This window comes from Periophthalmus magnuspinnatus, chromosome 19, assembly GCF_009829125.3.
Source record: "Periophthalmus magnuspinnatus isolate fPerMag1 chromosome 19, fPerMag1.2.pri, whole genome shotgun sequence".
Taxonomy (NCBI): Eukaryota; Metazoa; Chordata; class Actinopteri; order Gobiiformes; family Gobiidae; genus Periophthalmus; species Periophthalmus magnuspinnatus.
In genome coordinates, this window is record NC_047144.1 from 6,681,805 (window position 1) to 6,702,251 (window position 20,447).

Consider the following 20,447-nt stretch of genomic DNA (forward strand, 5'->3'; position numbering starts at 1 on the left):
TTGTGTGTGCATTATTAATCCTTAACTGATTCAAAATAAAAATCATATTGATGGTAGGTTCACAGTATTTTATTTGATATGATGGTGGCAGTGTATACCCTATTCCAATATTTGCTATTGTTGAGTTGGCTCATGATTTTGCTGATATGCAGTTCACTCCTTGGGTGCCTCTTTGAAATCTGTGAAAACACAAATATGAAAACCTCATTTTTAATACAATAAAACATAACTTAAAATGTAATCACTATAATTGCTCTATATATACTATATTGAAACAGTTCTCACTTTTGACATCCAGTTTACACTCCACCTCGTCCTGGCCCAGGTCGTTGATAGCTCTACATGAGTACATTCCTCCATCAAAAGTGCTTGGCTTGCGGATTTTGAGGGTCAGCACTCCCTGGTTGTTCTGCATCAGGTATTTGGGGTTCTCACCGATTATCATTTTGTTTTTCATCCAGATGATTTTAGGCTAAAAGTAAATCAAAGGCAAACATCATATGAAGAGTTAATTTACATGAGAGTGTTTCTGTGTCTTATGCAGCTGACTTTGACCTTTACAAAGAGACATTGTGATTAGAGAAACGTTTGCCCACATCTGTCTCAGTAACATTCAGCACTAGCGTTCTCATTTCCAGCCACTTTGACCATGCCTTACCTTGGGGAAGGCTCTAACAGCACAGCTGATGGCAGTGCTGTACCCAGCCACCACACATCTGTCCATCAGGGGCTGAGTGAACTTGGGCACACAGGACATGTCTTTCTCCTTGTAGGAGGCTTTCTTCATCTCAAGCCCTACATAAAGCATACATTATTATTTTTAACAAACCAAATATATATAGCAGGAAATGCTATAACCAAATTCAAGAACTATATGTTAAAGCCATAGAATGTAACTGTGAGCGGGCTTGCATCTCCACAAACCTGACTCTTATCTGGCCTGGAGAAGGACCTCCGCCTCCTTGTTTCCATGGAAATATTGTTCCTTTGGCTACAATATTGCACAGCATGGACTAAAACCTGTCTATTTTACATGTTCTGTATAAAGTATGGTTTTAACATTTTATTTCCATACAATCGTGCAGGTGAAAGTTACACACTATCACTTTAATACAGCAATAATACTACATGTAGCAGAATTTATATTGTCAGTTGATTTCATATCACAGTAATAAATATTTACTATAATACTAATAATTAATAATATTTTCTCTCTAAAAATTGTAGTTTCAGCGTACATGACATGTTTTAAATGTGCGAAGTCAACATGGGCATTTTGGCATAGAATTTTCTTAAATTAATGTAATTTACATAAAAATAATTCTCAAAGTCTTGTTAGTACAGCACTTCCATTGTGCAGGCCTACAGTCCATTATAATTGCCTGCACCTTCATTGTCACAGATGGAGAGAAAACATGTGTGAGTGTTGATGGCACCTGTCTTGGGGATGACAGCCATGTTCTTGCTTACACGCGGTTCCTCGCTCAGGCCGCACAGGTTCTCACTGTACACACGGAACTGGTACGTGTTTCCCATGACCAGGTCTGAGGCGGTGCAGTTTGTCCTCCTGTTGTGGTCGTAAATAGTGAACCACTCCTACCAAGACAGAGATTGTTTTTATGATACTGACAAATAAAATCATGTTATACAGAATGTGATCAAAAACAACCAAATTTTACTAGTAAGATATAACTTATTATTTACTGCTCTTTAAAAGTTTGCAACTTACATTTGCATTAAAAGAAATAAAACAAGTGATTTTATTTAAATTGCAAGTAAAGTATGTCTAAGAGTTAGCATTCCAATAAATCAACTGGGAAAGAAGCAATTATGTTAAACCTCAGGAGATTCAAATTGTATTCATGTTGTTGTGAATTATACTCATAGATAAGACGTTATATTGTGCCTATTGTTAATATGAAAGAGTCCATATTCATACCTTGGTTTTTTGGTCTGCTTTCTGGATGGTGTAGCCTGTGATCTCACAGTTGCCATCGTCTGTAGGAGGGTCCCACTCCAGAGCAGCATTGAAGCCCCACACATCTGTCACCCTCACATTAAGAGGAGGCCCGGGCTTCTCTGGATGAGTAGATCCAGACCAGCACTAAGTCACTGCCGCTCCACTAATGCTGTCTATAATAAAGTACAGCCTTGACCAGCTTACCCACTATCCGAATGATGATGGTGGCTCTGTCCTCCAGATTCTCAATCTGCAGCACCAGCTCATATGTGCCGGAGTGCTCTCTCTCTGCAGAGCGGATGAACAGAATGGTGTCCACGTTGGAATTACGGACATTGACCGTCTTGGGGTCAATGGGCTGACCGTCCTTGTACCAGGTGGCAACCGGGCGTGGCTTACCCTGAAGTAAAAACATTATACTACGTCACTTATTTAGAGACAGAATACATCTTATGAATAATAAAGCATCTTATGAATAATAAAACAATTATTATGAATGTATTATAAAAAAATGAATAAATATTGTTTAGTTTATGTGGTGTTGAATTACATCAGTTTTCGTCAACTATGTCTTTTCCAAACAGAAATAAAGTGTAATTTAAGTTCTCCATGTACAGTATTATAGTTGACTGAACATGTCAGTTTTATGGGGCTGTCTTGGGGGCTTCTGGTGGAGGGTTGGTGTTTCGGTCTCTCCCCTGTGCCGTGTCGCTGTCCTGGTGACTCTCTGCTCAGACGGCTCCTCTGATGTTTCCTCCTCAAGTGGTTCATCTTTACTCTGCCTCACTTATCTGTACCTGGCTTTATGTATTTTAGTGTGTGCATGTGTGTGTGTGAAGATGTGTGCGTGTGACTGAGTATGAGTTGCATGATTGTGTGTGTTTTGATTGATTTTGTGTTTCATTTATGTTATTTTGTATTCATTCTTATGTAATCAATGCATTTTTCATACCTGGAAAGGGATAACCAAGTTGATCTTATCTCCTACTTTCCTGATGTACTTAGTTCTCAGTTCACGTGGAAGGCGGATCTTGGGATGTTCTAAACAATGACAAAACCCCAAATTAGAAATGACAAAAATCTGTATGAACTGTTTGAAATTGTTGTAAAAAGATGTTTTTTTCTGACCCATGATCTCGCGGATAGTAACGGGCTGAGCCAAAACTGCGGGGGGACTTCTGCCGGCAATGTTTACGGCCACCACCCTGAAGTTGATTTTCTCGCCCACTGGGAGACCACGCACCACAAATCCTTGCCTCTCACAAAGTTCCTGGTTTGCCACCACCCACTCAGTATCTGAAATGAAAGATAAATAATGCAAGAATTGATGGCAAGTAGGGATTTGATCTTTCATCTTTTTATAATATTACAAGTGTTTAATATTTCACTAAACCTATTTATTATGCATTAGTATTGATATGAGTAATAGCATTTGGATGAGTATTAGCATTGGTGCCATGTATTTAAAGCTGAACTATTTTGGGTACACTGTATCACGAATGTAAGAGAAGCTGTAATGTTTAATAATTACCTCCATCTTTGCAATACTCAATAACATAGCCATCTAGGCCCCCAGCTCCAATCCTCTCAGGAGCGAGCCACTTCAGACTGCACGTGCTGTCCGTCACATCGTGCACGGTCAGGCGGGTGGGCTCGCTGGTGGGGGCTGCGGTGGAAAACACAGTTTTATGTGCACTCCAAAAATGTGGATTTGAGTTAAAAGGACTAGAATTCAGAATGTTTGGGTTACTTTAGATTTTTTTGTCATTTGGTCAAGATTGCTGGAATTGTTTCAAAGTATTATGGTTTCAGTATTCTTTTTTGACTTCAAGCTAAACTGGTTTCAAGCTAAATCTGTATTATTTAGTTGACTTGTTAAGTACTATTTTCTTGTTTCACAAAAATGTAACACTGAAACCTCAAAAATGTGTTCTAAAATTTGATTACGTCTTCATTTATTTTGGAGGACAGGGGCCCATGTAAATATTTTACTGCTCCACGCATTAAACTTGTGCCTTAAAGTCCTTTCCACTGACATCGATCACGTCTTTGGGGTTGTGACCTTGACCAGTCGGCATTAATATTTTGATTTCAAGTCATTTTTACTCTTGTAGATATTTAGACACAGGAATGCATCAGGAAAGAAATCACTGTTTGTTTGTTTTTTTTTGTTTTTTTTTACCATTACATGTAGTTTAAAAGGCACTTGCACTTACCGATGGGCATGAAGGGCTTAGAGGTGAGACTGGGTGGAGACAGACCGATACTGTTCACAGCAAACACCCTCATCTCATACAGAATGCCCTCAATCATCCTCTTGGCCTCATATGTGGTGGATTCGTACACATCAAAGTTGAGTTTAGTCCATCTGGAGGAGCCTTTTTTCTTCCTCTCCATTAGATAACCTGACCAGTTAAAACATTACATGGTTACATCAGAAAAAAACACGTGAAACTGACAAACAGAAACGTATTACCTTTGATAGGCGCCCCTCCATCAAACTTTGGAACATCCCAAACAATTGTAGCAGTTTCCTCTCCCACTCCAGTGCATTTCACATTCTCCGGAGGGTCAGGCACATCTAAAGTCACAAATTAATGATAGAAGAATTTAATATTAGATTTTTACCAGAGGGTTTAAATAATGTAAGTTAATCCTACTTGCCTACAATCTTGATGAACAGGTTAGCCTTGTCCTCTCCAGCTGGGTTGGTGACACAGATGGTGTAGTTTCCCTCGTCCTCTCTCTCTGCACCCTCTATGACAAAACAGCTCAAGTCTTTCCTGGACTCTACACGCACACGGCCCTCTCCTTCAGTAATTGGCTAAAAAAACAGACCATAAAAACAAATTTGTGTTTTATATATTTATGCAGACGTATCAAAGGCCAGAATATACCAATCAACTCAATCAATACATTTTAATACTACTGGGTGATTAGTAAATGGTTTTCTCAAATAGTAAATAGTGCATTCTTTTTGTTGGGTCAGAAAGGTCCCACGACTATATTGTCCTTGTATATCTATACTGGCAGTTTGACCAAACGCATCGATAGCAGTCACCTTCTCAACTTAGCTCATATTTCAACAGTGGGGCAATTTCTTTTGGTGAGGAGGCATTTACTCATATACTGTAACAAGAGAGGGAAGAGCAGAAAAAAAACCAAAAATATTTTACTACAACATGGGATAGCATTTTAAAAACCAGGGCAGCATCGGGGGGCCAAAAGCACCCCCTTAGCCTGCCCAAAGATTTTACCGTTTTAATATGACATCCAATCTCATCTGGTTCAAATGGCAACCGCATGTTTTCCAAATAAGGGATGTGCGCTGTTAAAAGGCTCTAAATACCATGTTATGAAAGCACTCCCATGGAAGACTCTAGCACCTCACTCTCACACCCCACTGTAGCACCTCACTCTCACACCCCACTGTAGCACCCCACTCTCACGCCCCACTTTGCAAAAACAAATGTCTGGAGCCTCCAATTTTACTTTGCAATATGAATTCCCCTATGAATGTTACCTTGTCCCCCTTTGACCAGACTACAGTTGGCGCTGGTTCTCCAGTGATCTCCACGTCTAAACGCAGCTTATTTCCAGCCACAACGATGATGGTGTTCTGAGAAACCATGTTGCCAGTTGTGTCCAGGTGGATCTTTGGTGGATCTTTAAATTCAAAGTTTACAAAGTTTTCCAAGTAGAGAAAACACATATTCATTTAGGAGTGAGATTTCTGTCCAAGTGTGCTTACCTTGTCTGGGCACATAGTCAATCTTGATTTCTGTTTAGGAGAGAGACAGCGTTATGCAGACAGCAGGTGGTACGTTCAGCACTTTTTTAATCACTCCGTCTTGCCTCACCTAGGAAGTTGAGTTTGGCAGAAAGCGACAGAGCGTATCCATCAGGAACAAATGTGTAGTCTCCGGCATCCTCTGGCTTCACATCATCAATAATGAGCCGGTGAAATCTGGAAACAGCAAAGGAGACGTTTCACAGTAATCTGTTTACTCCATTTGTCTTTGCTTTTACAGTTCTATGGAGTTTGTGTAGCACAATTTTAATGCAGGGATAACCACAGGCCCTCTACACTGAGATTTAAAAGAAGGGCTGGGCAATATATGTCAAAATCTTGCATTTTTTTCAAATACATATGGATTTGAACAATAAGCTTCATCATTATAGACATAAAAATGTGAGCAACAAATGCTCTGCACTCTCACGCTCTCTCCACATGCTTTTAGTGCCACAGAATGGACTGCAGATATTTTGATTAAAAAGAAACTGATCACTGACAATTTCAAACAACTGGATCCCAATTCCATTAAATTCAAATATCAAAAATCAAAATGAATTGGGCACAAAATTCCAAATAAACAAATGCATATATTGCATGTCATGAAAAATCTAATAATTTTGGCTTTGACTCAGATTATCTTCTGTTTTTAGATTCACTCGGGGAAAGAAGATGTTATGATTAATGTTCATATCTTGATTTATGGACACAACAGTGAAATAATGTAGAGGATCATGTAGAGTGGGTTAATACAAACATTTTAAGACCAAAATGATGAGGCGCACTGCAATGTAAAGTGAATTGGAGCCAGAGTCGATGGAGCCGGAAGCGCGCCCATGATACCTTCCTATTTGGAATGCATTGGCTAGCGTGTTAGCTATAACCATTTATATACACAGTCTATGGGTAAAATACATAAATCAGAAATGTGGTATTTGACCTTTGCCGTTCATGCCACACCATATAAAACAACTGTGCTGTAATATTTAGTGAAAAAAATAACATGCTTGTTTACCTTCCAATGTGAGTCATTTTAATGCGATTACTTGGCAGGACTTCAACTCCATCTTTATACCACTTCCCTGTAACCTTGTCATCAGACACTTCACACTTGAATACGGCCTGGTCTGTTGCTCTCACTGTCAGATCGGCAATGTCCTGCAACACCTCTAGCTGTTTTTCTGAACAAAGACACAGTAACCCACAAGAGAAGGCTCAGTGCAAGATAAAAAGTCCATATGAAGTGAATGAGAGGGAGGTTCATAATGGTAGCAGCTTGACACTGACGCCAGGAGTTGTTAGTTTGTTTATAAAAAGAGCTGTGGGGCCCTTGGGCAAGAGGAAAAATTCAGCTGCATCTATAGCAGGGAATGTGAGCTACATACATTCAAACACAAAAGATAAAACGTGTATAGAAATAATAACTGGAATACAGTAATTATCAGTGAATGCATATTACATTAATTTATGGCTTATGTAAAAACAATGAAAAAATGTTTCTGGAGGTACCTTCTACTTCCAGTTCTCCTTTGGTATGACCCCCGTTAGTCCAGGCGTGGTACATGCCAATGTCGTCCAGTGTAGCTTCTGGGATAATCAATGTGTGCTTCTTCCCATCTTTCTTAAAGCGGTATTTGGAGTTTTTGTCTTTATGGAGCTCTACGTCTTCAAAGAACCTACAGAGACAAGACAGATTTTTCTAAATGGCACTAGGAGAAATAGTCTCTAACAGTACTTAACTTGGTTGGTGTACCTGCTGTTTATTACTTTTGATGTAAAGAAAAAAATATTTGATTGGCTACTACACTACTCTTCCTTATTTTCTGTACTGACCACATGACGTGGGCGCCCTCTTCTGAAACCTCAATCTCAAACTCCACTCTTTCCCCGACCACGACATGATAGTCATCCATCAGTTTGGTGATGGTCACTGGGGGCTCTGTGTGGGGTAAAGAGCAGAGTAAACACTCATTAGGATACATTATGATGAATGATGTCCGATTAGAAGCTGCTCATTAATTTCAGGCTGAGGCTGCACCTTTGACAAAGACTTCTGTGAAACACTTGTCGTCTCCCACCACACACTCATACGCAGCGTCATCGGCCAGGGTGGTCTTATTGATGGTTAGAGTTCTGATGTTTCCATTGGCCTCCATCACATACCTTTAGGATAAAGAAAATGAAAGTTTACAGATCAACATTGTGTCAGTATCTGTTTTCATCAAACTGCCAACAGTCTGACTTGCCAATTAGCTTAAAGGAGCTCTTTTAAATAGCTATACACATTTCAGTATAATTGTCAATCAACATCAATCACCAACCAGTCGAGTCTCCAATAAATGCAGAGGGTTGGCTCATACAGGTTATCGGGCATGACTCTTATAGTATGTCAAACTCATATGCAGTCTATATGGATGGGTAATGTTATATTTTGCCTCTTCAAACTATATTTTTTCTTCCTTTTAATTCACCCAGTATTTTAGTACAAGGACATGCATTGGTGTGAGCTTTTTATAACCAAGTTGAGAATCCTTTGTCCCAGCAGGGCATTGCAGTAGACCACAGGAGGTGTAAGGTGTCTTGGCAGTTGGACTTAGACTTATCCCACTGGGAGGCAACTTATGACAAGCCTAAAAATAAAACCTGTTGACGGGATCATCATTCCGTCTTATGAATTTGTGACCTATAAATCTGGCTTGATATTTATACAACACTGCCTATCATGCCCATGTAAGCTTTATTCATTTGATATGGCCTTACACTGCATAGCTAATTATGCAAATGTCATGTGTTTATGTACTTTGCCGATGGTTTGATCTCCTGGCCATTCTTCAGCCATTTGACCTGAACGTTGGGGTCGACCACTTCACAGGTTAGTACAATCTTCTTGCCTTTGTCCACTGAGTAGCAGGAATCGAGCTTCTTCAGAAAAGCTACACAAGGAAGGAAGAAAGACTGTCATTTTATCTCTCACAAGGGCATGGCTCTGTGGGCCATGTCAAATTCCCTCTTGTTCTAATGTCCGATCTGCTCCTGCCTGCCGTCCTTGTCCGTTTCACACTCCCCTCAGGTAGCAGCTCATGCCACATTGGCTCTACCTTGTCCCTCTTACCCTCGCAGTGCTTGGGCTCCGGTGCGTTCATCTTCTTCAGGCGCTTCAGCATGCCCCTCAGGTCAGTGATGCCATACTGGAAGGCAATTTTCTCGTATTCACTTGGATGAGCATTCTTAAGCAACTCCCACACGTCAATCTCAGGCTTCTCCTCCTCAGGCTTCTTCCTCCTGTCAGTCAAATAAAAGGACATGTTTCATTGTCATACAGATAGGCCAAATAACAGCACACATACAGTTGATTACAGAAAAAACTCACTTCTTTGTAGCTTTAAGCAAAGCACTAAAATCCAGATCTCCATCATCCTCTCCAGCATCCCTGTGTCAAAAATGCACAAAGTCAATAAAATGCATGTAACTAAGGTGCAATACCACTTTGTTCAAAAACAGATTTAATTTAAAAGCACCTTTTCCTATATACACACAAACATTTAAATTTAGTTAAAACATACCAACTGCACAAATCAAAATAACCTGGCTGTTTTTTGTGTTAGGCCCATAGAGATACTACATATATGAAAGGCAAGACCACACTCTATTACAATATTTTACAAAGGTGCTCTATCTCCACGATTTCTGATGGGTGAGATTGACAGGCAAATGTACCAATCAGAAAAACAGAAAAAAAAGGAATAACACAGAGGACTGAGAAACAAGTTGGATTTTCACTAAGAGTTCTAAGATTTGGAAACCTGGAAACACAGTTATATATTTGGTCTTGAATTTTCCAGGACATTCGAGAGGAGATGTCTCCCATATTACAGACACGTTCAACAAATTAGCAGCTGTAATTGGACCGTCCTAAAATTGTACGGTTGTCGTCTCTGAGCTCTGGTCCCAGACTCTGCTGCATTCGAACAGAAAGTAGGAGGAATTTTCTCCCTGCGCCAGTATTACATATGATATCAGCTGGCTGTTACTGCCTTTGGGAACTGACAAATAAACACAATTATGTTTTTGGAGAGGTTTGTCACTCTTAAAAAAATCTGCTAGCTACAAGGAAAATACAATTTGATTATTTTTAACTAGAGCATGCAGGTCATAATTTAGGACACTGAATGCTTGATCTGGACCGCCTTATGTTTGTATGTAGTATACGCTGTCTGTATAACCCCAGGAGACTTACGCTCTTTTGAAGGCAGACAAAATATCGCTCTTCTCCTCCTGGTGTGCGGCTGTAACAAGAGAAGTTGCAGAGGGAGCACATTATGGCTAGATCAGATCAAAACATGAGAGTGTAAGGAACGTGGGGCAGCTCTCAGGCCTTCACTCACCTTCCACTGTGATCTCAAATGTACAGCTATCACACTTGTCTTTAGCTGTAACTTCGCACCTATATCCACCCGCGTCTCCTGGAACCACTTTAATGATCTTCATCTCATACGTATAAATCTGGAGAATATAGAAGTAAAAGATGGTTTCCTTAAAGGATTAAATCACATTTGTATGAAATAAATGTCACACCCTCACCTTGGTATTTCTGTCATAACTTTCTTTGAACTGCATGTGTTTTCCAGCCTTGCTGCCAAGATCCATCCATTTGCCCTTCAGCCACTTCATGACGGGTTTCCTTGTAAGGGCAGATGAGTCAACCTTGGCTATGAAGGTCACATCATGTCCTGCATTCACAAACATCAGGGTGAGAGACACATCTTCATCCAAATGAACCTGTTAAATGTTACTTTATATTTTTATGAACAATCAATCAGACCTGCTACTGCAACTACATTATCTGGGGGTTTCTCCACAAAGAGCCCTGTCAGCTCAGTGCTTCCTCCCTCTGAAAAGAAAAATATATCAGTAATGTATTCATTCAAACAAGCACTAACAGGCCAGGCAGATGTCCCATGGGTACAAGCGTGTCATATATAAATATATATGATGACATCAACCAAAGTGCAGAGATAAACGAAGAGATGAAACACAGATGCACATACTGTACATTTAAATAAGGTTTATGCAAACTCACAACATGTAGATGTTACACTTTGCTATAATCCATGAGATACATGCATCACAGACGCAATGATGATAAATTTTAATTTTCATCATTTTAAATATTAGCCTTTGAAAGTGCATATTATTTGACACTGTAGCTTTCTAATAATATGAAATACTTGAAATAAATGTAGACAGTGCCATGTGAACATCAAAAATATCTTTTGGCCTTTAACAAAGTTCATCGGATACATAATCGTTCTAATGAACTGTACTAAGTATACCACTTCTAACAGGCCTGCATCTGCGGATGGCCGTGTATCAGCACTTTCCAGCCCTATCAAGCTTTCAGTGTGCAAGGTGTGGATCTATTCCCTGTGGTCTCTATCCCATTAGAAGTGAGCCATAAATATGCCACATGAGAACACATATGCAGATGTATGCACAGAGGCAGCCATCTGCATTTCATAACAGCACATTTCCATGCACGAGGTGATCATAGTCCTGCACTGACGCGCCTGCTCCCTCCACAGCGCTCGCTCGCCTCGCCTCCAGGGACACAAACAGGCCGATGTGTGGTTAACATATGGAAGTATAACCAATGTCGTTATACTGTACCATAAGTCAGTGTGAACTCTCAGGTTATTTCTGAGGAATTATTGCACTAATGTGGTGCAGTGAAATGCAATCAACACAGACCTGTTTCACATACATGGAGTCAGACCATGACTGTTATGGACATACTCAAATAAGACGATTACGCCACCAACGGGAGTTGAATTGTTTCAAATCACTTTGAGTGCTTCTTTTGGAGGATGTTTGCAGAGTTGAAGCAATGACTTAGCCCCATGCTGTGAGTCTCTACCCCAGGCTGTTCAAGCAAACTATTGAAGTGAGACTTGAAAGAAATATGTTTACACATATATATTTTGTTATTAAAATATATAAAAACAATCATTTGCCCCAGAGTCAGTGGGTTATCGCTGCATATTTCTATTCACTAATGCAGCAACTTTAAAGCAGGTCTGGCAGTCTTCACAGCAACTTCTTCAGACTTTCAGTGTGATTTTAAAAGGCTTCACATATTTATGTTTTTTAAAAAATTGGCACTAACCTCTCACTAATTTCCATTTGCATTATTGGCTCAAGTGGCCCAGAACAGGCTGTGTTTGGCCAAGTGATGATAATCCCCACGCACACTTTATACCCCTGTGGGTAGAAACAGCCTTGGTATGATAAGCACTTCCCACATAGGACTCAACTCCAGCAGACACGCAGACGAGAAACTCAGAGCTGGAATACCCACTTCACAGTGAGGGGATCAGACCTGAGATAAGAGTGGAGGCCTTCACATGATGCACAGGACTCTTAGTTCAAATGGTAAAGCTGCATAAGAGATGTTTCAAATCACTCAGAGATATAGGTGCAAGCCAGACATATGTTTACTGCTGAATATGCAGACAGACTTCATAGGCCCCAGACCCCATTGGCTTTTACATACTGTGTATTTGTAGTATGAGTAAAGGTAGTACCTAGAGCTGTAGGAGCTGCGTGTCAGGCTCAAGAAGCTGTTTGGTACTGCCGTTTCTGTGGGGTTTTGGAAAACCCAAATAAAGAGTGAATACTTTTACTTGAGTTTTCAAAAGCACAAAAACATAGGACTTGGCCATTTGGGACTTACACCAGCACGGCAGGCTGCCTTAGATAATCATAATATTTAAATGTGTATACAAAAAGGTTTGTTACTCAGCACAGAACCTACACACGGATCATGTGGTATGAGTTCAGGAGAGTGCACTTAGAGTCCAGATTAACAGGGCACCTTTGATGACTTGCTGACCCTATGACCAGTCACCGGTCAGTGAGCCATATTTCACTGCTGGCTCCACATCCAATCACACTGATGTCATATTGATGTCAGGAGAGCACAGCACTGCAGACAATCATTTGAGACAATCTTCTGCCACAGAAGTCAACACTGCTGTTCATGAACATATCAGATCCTCACACCTTCACTTCACTTATAACAGAGAGGCTCCATACTTAAAATGTGACCTACTAAGGACTGTCACATTGCAACATAGCATTCATTCTTGGACCACTGACAAAGGATTAGCAAAAATATAGCATTTCGTGGTGCCTGGACTGCTTGGGCAGCACTACAGTTTCCTAGCACTGCTTCACTTGAGGAGCCTCTATAAAAGTGTCATCCAGTCATATGACCCTCGGTATGTTGAGCAGCTGCTGCCATTGTCTCTAGAGCACTTCTGACACACCAACTCCAGCTGTGTTTGGCTCTTTTTTATTTGAAGCACAAGAGTAAATGAAATCTTAAAAAGCTGATATTATAAAAACGGGAATGGGAAAAGTACATTTTAAAGATATTTGTTACAACTGATATATTTTTTTAAAGAGACACAACAGGTGACAGTGACAGAGCTGATGAATATACAACACATCCAAGGCCAAGTTATGTTTTCCTGCCAAGACATCACAGGGATTTCAGCTATGGTCACGCTGCTTTTACAGTATTACAGTTCATATAGCACCTTGTATATGAGATGGTAATCTTAAAAACAAACCATCAAACATCACAAACCAAATATTTCCAAAGGTGATTTATAGTGCAAAATATCTGATTATAAAAGAAGCTTTCAAAGTGATTCTTCCTCCTTAATGTATATTTAATGCAACATTTCAGCTTGCACATAACATAAACACATGTTATAGGCACCCATTGTGCATACTTTTGAGGAACAAAAGTAAACAGAGTAAAATATATAAACATCTCTGTTCTTACCACCTCCATCTTCTGAATCTGTTGTATGGACAAGGAAGCAAATTATGATGAATGCAGCAATAAAGCAAATAAACACGACATGACTTACAAATACAACATTCAAGCAGAGACCGTAGAAGGACGTGGTCAAGGATGAGACACTGGAGCTCAGAGTTTTAGTCAATGATGCTGAGGCTACACTAATGATTATTACTTCATGTCAGTAATTCAACAAATATGTACATTTACTATTTACATGTATATTCAATTGTACATGGACAGTAAAACAGTTGATATGATCTTTAACGTTCTAATCACATACATACTGCTACTTGTAACCAAACCTGTCTTAAACCCTAGATCTTGATCAACAAATTAAACACTTAGAATTAAATGGAAAAACTTTTCTGGACCCATAAAATATATTTTCTTCAAGTGGATAATTTGAATATACAATTTAAGCATAAAATACTTTTCACCAGTTTCAGGCCTCTACGGGGCTTTAGTGCCATATCCCTGTCCACTGTTTTCTACGAGCATGTACTCATGCTAAGACACACAGAATGCATGGCAAAAACATGGAGATAAAATGAAATTACATCTTTTCCAGCATCATCTGGTCCAAACATGAGAGAAACACTGTTATACTCCTGTGTACATTTCGTGCACTGTTACAGTCCTTCATAGGCTGCATCATTGTCCACTAGGCTCTAAATATTAAAAGCGCCTTGAAATGAGTCATGCCGTTTCTTCCCTTGCACACAGTGTGGTGCATGTATACACTCATATCTGTGAATACATTAGGTAGATTTGGCCAAATGCATGGAGCCACAGAGCATAATGTGCCTTACCTCCATCTGCAGGGGGTGCATCTGAGAACAGGGGATGGGAATTAGCATGCTAATAAAGTATAGCCACTAAGTATTCAGAGTAAAACAAAGGGATGTTTCTTTCAAATCAATGCTACAACATCTATTATGTTGTAACACAAACTGGAAGATCTTTTCTAGCCCTCAGTAGATGTCTTTTCTGGGATGAAAATGAGTGCTGGAAATGCTGAATGGATGCTATTAGTTTATATTTTTTAATCAATCTGCAGCCCAAAAACTTGCTCGATACTTGGTAGCTTATCTCTGAAATTTAAAATATTTACTATGCTTATAAAGTAAAAGGTCTATTTTGCAGACACCTGACCCAATATTTGAGCAAAAGTGAAAATGTGAGAGCAGTTGTCAAGTGACTGAATGCCTGTGTAAGGAGGACCTAAAGGTCAAAGGTTGTGGCGCGGTTTACTTACCACCCCCCTCCGGTTTATCTGCAAACAGAAACAACATACAGACTATTAGAGGAATCATTCATCTTTATTCAGTTTTACTCATCTGAACAAGTCAAAGGACAGATTCCATGAAAATCTTATTTCACACAGTTAGACGTATTGGATGACATTTTCTCTTACATTATGCCACTTCCAAACAAGTCATTCTAATTGGACAGACTGGCCTGAGTTGGGTTGACTGGGAATGAGATGTGTGCGCATCTTTGTGTTTACGCAGGAGAGTGGAGCACTGGTGTAATTGTTGCATACTAAAAGTGGTTGAAGTAAATTGAAATAGAGCAGTATATGGTTCCTTTGGGGTCAGTGCAGTGGATGTTAAAGGCCAGAGGCCGTATCTGATGTCTCCCCTGAAGGCGAGCCACATTCTCCCGAGTTGAACACTGTGTCTTTGAATAGTCACACCATCTTGACCTTAGTCCCCAAGAACACACCCTTAAGATTTGCCATAAATGTAGATGTGCAGAGATTATTTCAATACTTACTTAAATACTACTAAAAAAACAATATTTTATAACAGAGCAATCAGGTTTGTACTTTGAGTGACACATGTGAAACAAAAGAGCTCAATGACTGGCAATTATTTAAAACAAAATCTCAGATTATCAGCGTAGTTTGATGCGTTGTCCATAAATCAAATGTCATGAACTGCCAGATTTGTTTTCAATTGAATGGTCCCTTTTGTTTTTTTTTTTTGATTGGTGGGACTCTGTTGAATTGTTGAAGATAAGGCTGAGCCCCAGACATCTGTACGTATTTACGTGTGTATGTGTGTATGTATGTGTGGGGGGATGTGTGTGTGTGTGTATGTAGGTGTGTACGTGTGTATGTATGTGTGTACGTATGTATGTATGTGTGTGTATGTATGTGTGTGTGTATGCGTGTATGTATGCATGTATGTATGTGTGTATGCATGTATGTGTGTATGCGTGTATGTATGTATGCGTGTATGTATGTATGCGTGTGTATGTATGCGTGTATGTATGTATGTATGTATGTATGTACGTATGTACGTATGTATGTACGTATGTATGTATGTATGTGTGTATGTATGTATGTATGTATGTATGTTTGTAACCAAACCTAATAGGCTATAGAAGATACCCCTCCCTCAGTTGTGTTCTATACAAGTCTATATACAAACCCTAAACTAAAATGATTCTCAGTGTTCCAGATGATGTGTTTAAGTAGACCATGTCCCGACCTGACCCTTTATTTACATCACTGTTTACATTTGGGGTAACATCAATCACAGTAGGGACAGTTACAACATGTGCTAAGTCTGCACAGAAAGTATGAGGTTAGGTGACCTGGTTATACCTTTACTCCAGCCCTCCTTCTCTTTCCTACTATAAATGTGACAGCTACTGCGTAAGCCATTGGTGTTTACATAGACGCAAATCTATATGACTATAGCAAATGCAGCCATATGTATCAGGTATCAATATCTACCCCCCCCCCCCCCCCCCCCCCCCCCCCACACACACACACACACACATACTAGTGTGATTTACAATTTTGTGTCTAACTCTCACTATTTTTGCATAAAACATGAATAAATACATGTTGGCCAGTGATCAAGTGACAGCCATTTTGTATTGATTTAGGGACAGGCCCTTGGTGTTGCCTCATAGTGTTTCATAGAGTCATCATGATGAAATGAATTACGAGCATGAATCATACTATCCCTTCATCTAGCCACTGTCATGACTGCCACTGAAAACATGTGAGACACATCAGGGAGAGGAGCACACCAACAAACTTCAATGATGCATTACATAATGATTTATTTTACAACACAACCTGATACACATGGGCGGGTCAAAGTCTATGAACTTAACAGGAAGAAAGATCTGGATGGAGTATATTTAGCTGTTTCTATGGGCATAATCTTTTTTCTATTGATGTTTTATATAATGGAGCCATAGATTTTTGGAGTTTTTTTTTTATTTTTCCTGTAGGAGGGTGAGAACTGCGGCCGGAAAAGCCCTGAGACACCCAAAGTGATGACATCAATAAGCCTCTGTGCCACAGTTCCCAGGCCGACCCTATTACTATCGGCTTTGCACTGGCTTCACTTGCATACATACCTAGTGTAATCTCTAAATCTGCACAGCACACATGGAATTAAACTAATGCCATCGTACGTGCCATCAGGTTTAAATTGATAAGGTTGGGGTCGGATTTGTGAAATTATTAAGGCTGTATGCTTGGGTTGAAAGTGTCTAGATCAGCCATTTTTTTACTAGTCAACATTTTTTCTTGAAATTAGAAAGATTTATACGGACAACAACTGAAATGAGAAGTGAGCAAATAGAGAGGTTAACCTGCCTTCTAACACTGGTGTTATTGTGTTTGTCAGAGCAGTTTGGATCAGAAGGTCAGAGCACAGAGACACTTGTGAGAGCTTTTGCCAGAAACACACAATACCCCTTTTTGTTGACTAATTGTGGCTATAACACCTTATCAGGATTGCTGAGAATACCAGGTGCCCCAGTGGGGCAGCCGTGGCTCTAGTGAAAACTGTTGTTATATCCTCAGGGAAGTGGTCAGAGGGGCTGATGGTGCAGACTGGCAGCCTTGCTTCTGTCAGTCTCCCCCAGGGCAGCTCTGGCTACAGTAGTAGCTTGCCAGAATAGAATGAATGAATAATGGACCTAACTGCAAAACAACAGTGTCTGGAAAAGCAATATATAAGATGACTAACACACTATTATCATTATTATTATTAATTGCTGCACTGGACATGTCTTTAGCTGATTAAGGAATTCTTTATCAACTACAGCCTTGCATAAAAAAAAATAAAAAATCAACAATGTGCAAACTACTATGGTAAAGTGTGTAACATGTAAATATAAAGGTGAAAGAGGTCAGGCGGTCATGACACTGTATATACACTAAAATACTCATCGTGGATTAAGTGTCTGACTTGGCAATGACTCAAAGGGACAGTGAATAAGGGGTGTAGGTCTTACTCTTTTTAGGAATAGTGTATTCTTATTCTAATTATTCCCCTGCGGTTCTTGTGCTGCTGGTTAATAGTAATTAATCTGAACTCAAGTTAATTATAAAAATAGACTGGACTTGTTTTCATCATGGACCCGCTGCATATCAGCTGGAGCCAGACTCAGTAAGTCACAGTCTGAAATATGAGGAAGTATCTTCACATAGCACCCATTTAGCCTTCTCCTGGCAGCATTTTCTTATGAATCTGGTATGACTGACCCCAGTGATGTCACAGCAGCTGGCCAAGTGACTATTTTAGTTCACTCATATTGTTTATAGCCAAATAGGAGACAAAAGACTGAATGCCTCAACTTTACAAGATCATCAGTGTCTATGACTGGGCTCTAAATCACTTTTGACATGTGTAGGATTGGACATAACATTTTACATGTATGTACTTTGTACAGATGGCAGCTATTTACAGTACGACACCAGAGTGTCAACACTGAGAACCACATTAAATCAAAGCTTGTGACTGACAGGTTATCAAAATGTTGATAGGTTTACTGACACGAGTTGACAGTTTCGTATGACCACAAAATATCTTTGTTAAACTTGACATATTTTACTGTTAGTAGTTGCTCTTTTCTACAAAAACAAAGGAATACTGGAAAATACATTTGGGAGGAAAGACAAAAGAAGACGACCGTTTCCTTCATCCGTAGTAATTCGTATCTATAGAGCAAACATATTATCTGGTATAAACCTAAATCCTACCCTCCTCAAAGCAGTCCCCAGACTAATTACAATGAATTATTCCTCCACAAAAAGTCATCTGCATACCTGCTGGGACGGGCACGGGCATGGTTATTCCTGTGTCTTCGCTGCGCTGCTTCCAGACTGGGGGTTTTAGGGGGGGTCCATAGTCCTTTTATTTGGGACCCTCTCTCAGCTGATATCCAAAGCTCTCCCGGCACTCAAGTCTCACACACACCCTCCAATGACGACAGAGGTCACCAAGGGATCGTCTCCTCTCCTGGACTGCATTAAGGTGCTAGGAGGCAGGGGGCACTGGCAAAGCACCTTTAAGATGGGATTAATGATTAGTATAAACATGTTAATCTCTCAGGTTTACCGTGCAACTATGGGAGGCACCCTCTACTGAACGGATTTCAGACACTTTATCTGGTCAAAGGTGTTGGACGATTATCACTGGTGTAATGACGGGATCAAACTACATTTACAGATAATTTTTGTGGTTTCTCAGGCTTCACTTGACACCTATTATAAGGACTGTGTTAGGATTAAATGTGATATAACTGACTATAGAGAGCAGTGCTGGCTCTATGAGCGCCATTTGATGATGTTGATAAAATGGTGTAACATTTCAACTGTACTTTTAACTATAATTAAACATAATTGAATTGACTATGTTTGGTGCTAAGAGCCAGTGCTAATTTTGTCATAATATTCACCAAGGCCATATTTGTGCTGACTAAAACAAAATATAAACACTAAAAGCACATTTTTGACTTAATTTGCTCATAATTTCTTATACATGTTTACAGCAATGCAAGGGTTGACTTCTGTGAGACAAATTGTGGAGTAGTTGGAATTTTGGAGGCCAGAGCATGATTAAAAAATTTTATGAAGTCTTGTTTTTGTTCCTTTACCTTTGACTTTACAAACAAACAACAAAATTTACTTTAATAAAACACCAAGTAATAACAAACAACATTATATAAAATGTGTATTTATAAAACCATTGGTAAGGTCACTGACACTCACTGTGTACTTCACATTGTGGAGATCAAAATCTGTACACACAGTCAGTACATGGGCCCTGCCTCCCTTCAGGCCATGCTGTAAATCCTTGATTATTAGATCAACCTTATTTAAAGTTCAGATATGGGTGAAAACAGGTTCAGGTTAAGGTTAGGGGTTAGGGTTTAGGTTAAGGTTAAGGTTAAGGCAAGTAGTGACTATGGTTAAGGTTTGAATCAGTCTCTAGTTATTGAATGTAAATCAACATAATGTCCCCAAGAAACAGGGAAACCCAACAACTGTGTTTGCGCGCGTGAGTGTGTGTGCGTAGTTTGCCTTGGAGTTGTTCCCAAATTACAGCTGGGTTCTTTTAGGGTCCTATTTGTAGCCCAAAGCCACATTTAAGGTCAGCTGTCTTGAGCACACTAGGATCTGTGTGCGTTCCACATCGAAGACATCTTCAGACGTGCAGGTCTGTCCAGATCTCCAGAATTATTTGTCAACAGCATTTATGTGTCAACAACCACAGGCTCCCCACAGACGGCTCACCTGCCTCTCCACTCAGAGCCTGCTATAAAAATGTTAATATAGTTAGTATTGTATTCACATACATCTTAATATAGCTAATAATAATAATAATAATAATAATAATAATAATAAATTTCACCCAAGTCGTAGTGAAGTCGAGGTCAAATCCGGGCCTTGTGGTAAACACGGTGAAGTCACCCTACACCTACTCACTGCATATACATCCAGACTATTCATGTGGAGTGCATCTGATCTCCCTATAGGCACAGGAATGCTCTGAGAAGCACCGGTCACT

The 20,447-nt window shown here is 39.8% G+C and overlaps 1 protein-coding gene across 3 annotated transcripts; it reads right to left on the minus strand.

The window, feature by feature from the left end:
• Positions 1 to 47: 47 nt before the first annotated feature.
• On the minus strand, positions 48 to 18,919 carry mybpc2b (myosin binding protein Cb). 3 transcript variants are annotated; one of them, XM_055229308.1, is made up of 30 exons: positions 18,704 to 18,842; positions 14,879 to 14,896; positions 14,433 to 14,453; positions 13,603 to 13,620; positions 10,576 to 10,644; positions 10,335 to 10,483; positions 10,139 to 10,256; positions 9,991 to 10,039; positions 9,124 to 9,183; positions 8,866 to 9,035; positions 8,554 to 8,686; positions 7,792 to 7,916; positions 7,587 to 7,692; positions 7,263 to 7,429; positions 6,769 to 6,934; positions 5,821 to 5,927; positions 5,712 to 5,741; positions 5,484 to 5,626; positions 4,625 to 4,784; positions 4,437 to 4,541; positions 4,177 to 4,365; positions 3,492 to 3,626; positions 3,089 to 3,256; positions 2,913 to 3,001; positions 2,165 to 2,360; positions 1,940 to 2,079; positions 1,437 to 1,596; positions 659 to 795; positions 286 to 472; positions 48 to 179 (listed from the first exon to the last, which is right to left on the minus strand). In XM_055229308.1, exons 1-30 carry the CDS (start codon positions 18,723 to 18,725, stop codon positions 154 to 156), a joined length of 3,363 nt encoding a protein of 1,120 aa, XP_055085283.1. In that variant the 5' UTR covers positions 18,726 to 18,842; the 3' UTR covers positions 48 to 153. The 3 variants fall into 3 exon arrangements, with proteins under 3 accessions (XP_055085283.1, XP_033840561.1, XP_033840562.1); XM_033984670.2 differs by lacking the exon at positions 13,603 to 13,620; XM_033984671.2 differs by lacking the exons at positions 13,603 to 13,620; positions 14,433 to 14,453 and having other exon boundaries at positions 18,704 to 18,919.
• Between the last annotated feature and the right edge of the window lie 1,528 nt (positions 18,920 to 20,447).

What these genes read in the sequence shown, in the direction of transcription:
- mybpc2b (XM_055229308.1), bottom strand. Translation starts at nt 18,725, where the DNA reads ATGCCCGTGCCCGTCCCAGCAG. An exon ending in TGAGTATTGCAAAGATGGAG is followed by an intron (nt 3,257 to 3,491) that starts GTAATTATTAAA and finishes CTTTCATTTCAG; the next exon opens with ATACTGAGTGGGTGGTGGCA. An exon ending in AAGCAGACCAAAAAACCAAG is followed by an intron (nt 1,597 to 1,939) that starts GTATGAATATGG and finishes CTGTCTTGGTAG; the next exon opens with GAGTGGTTCACTATTTACGA.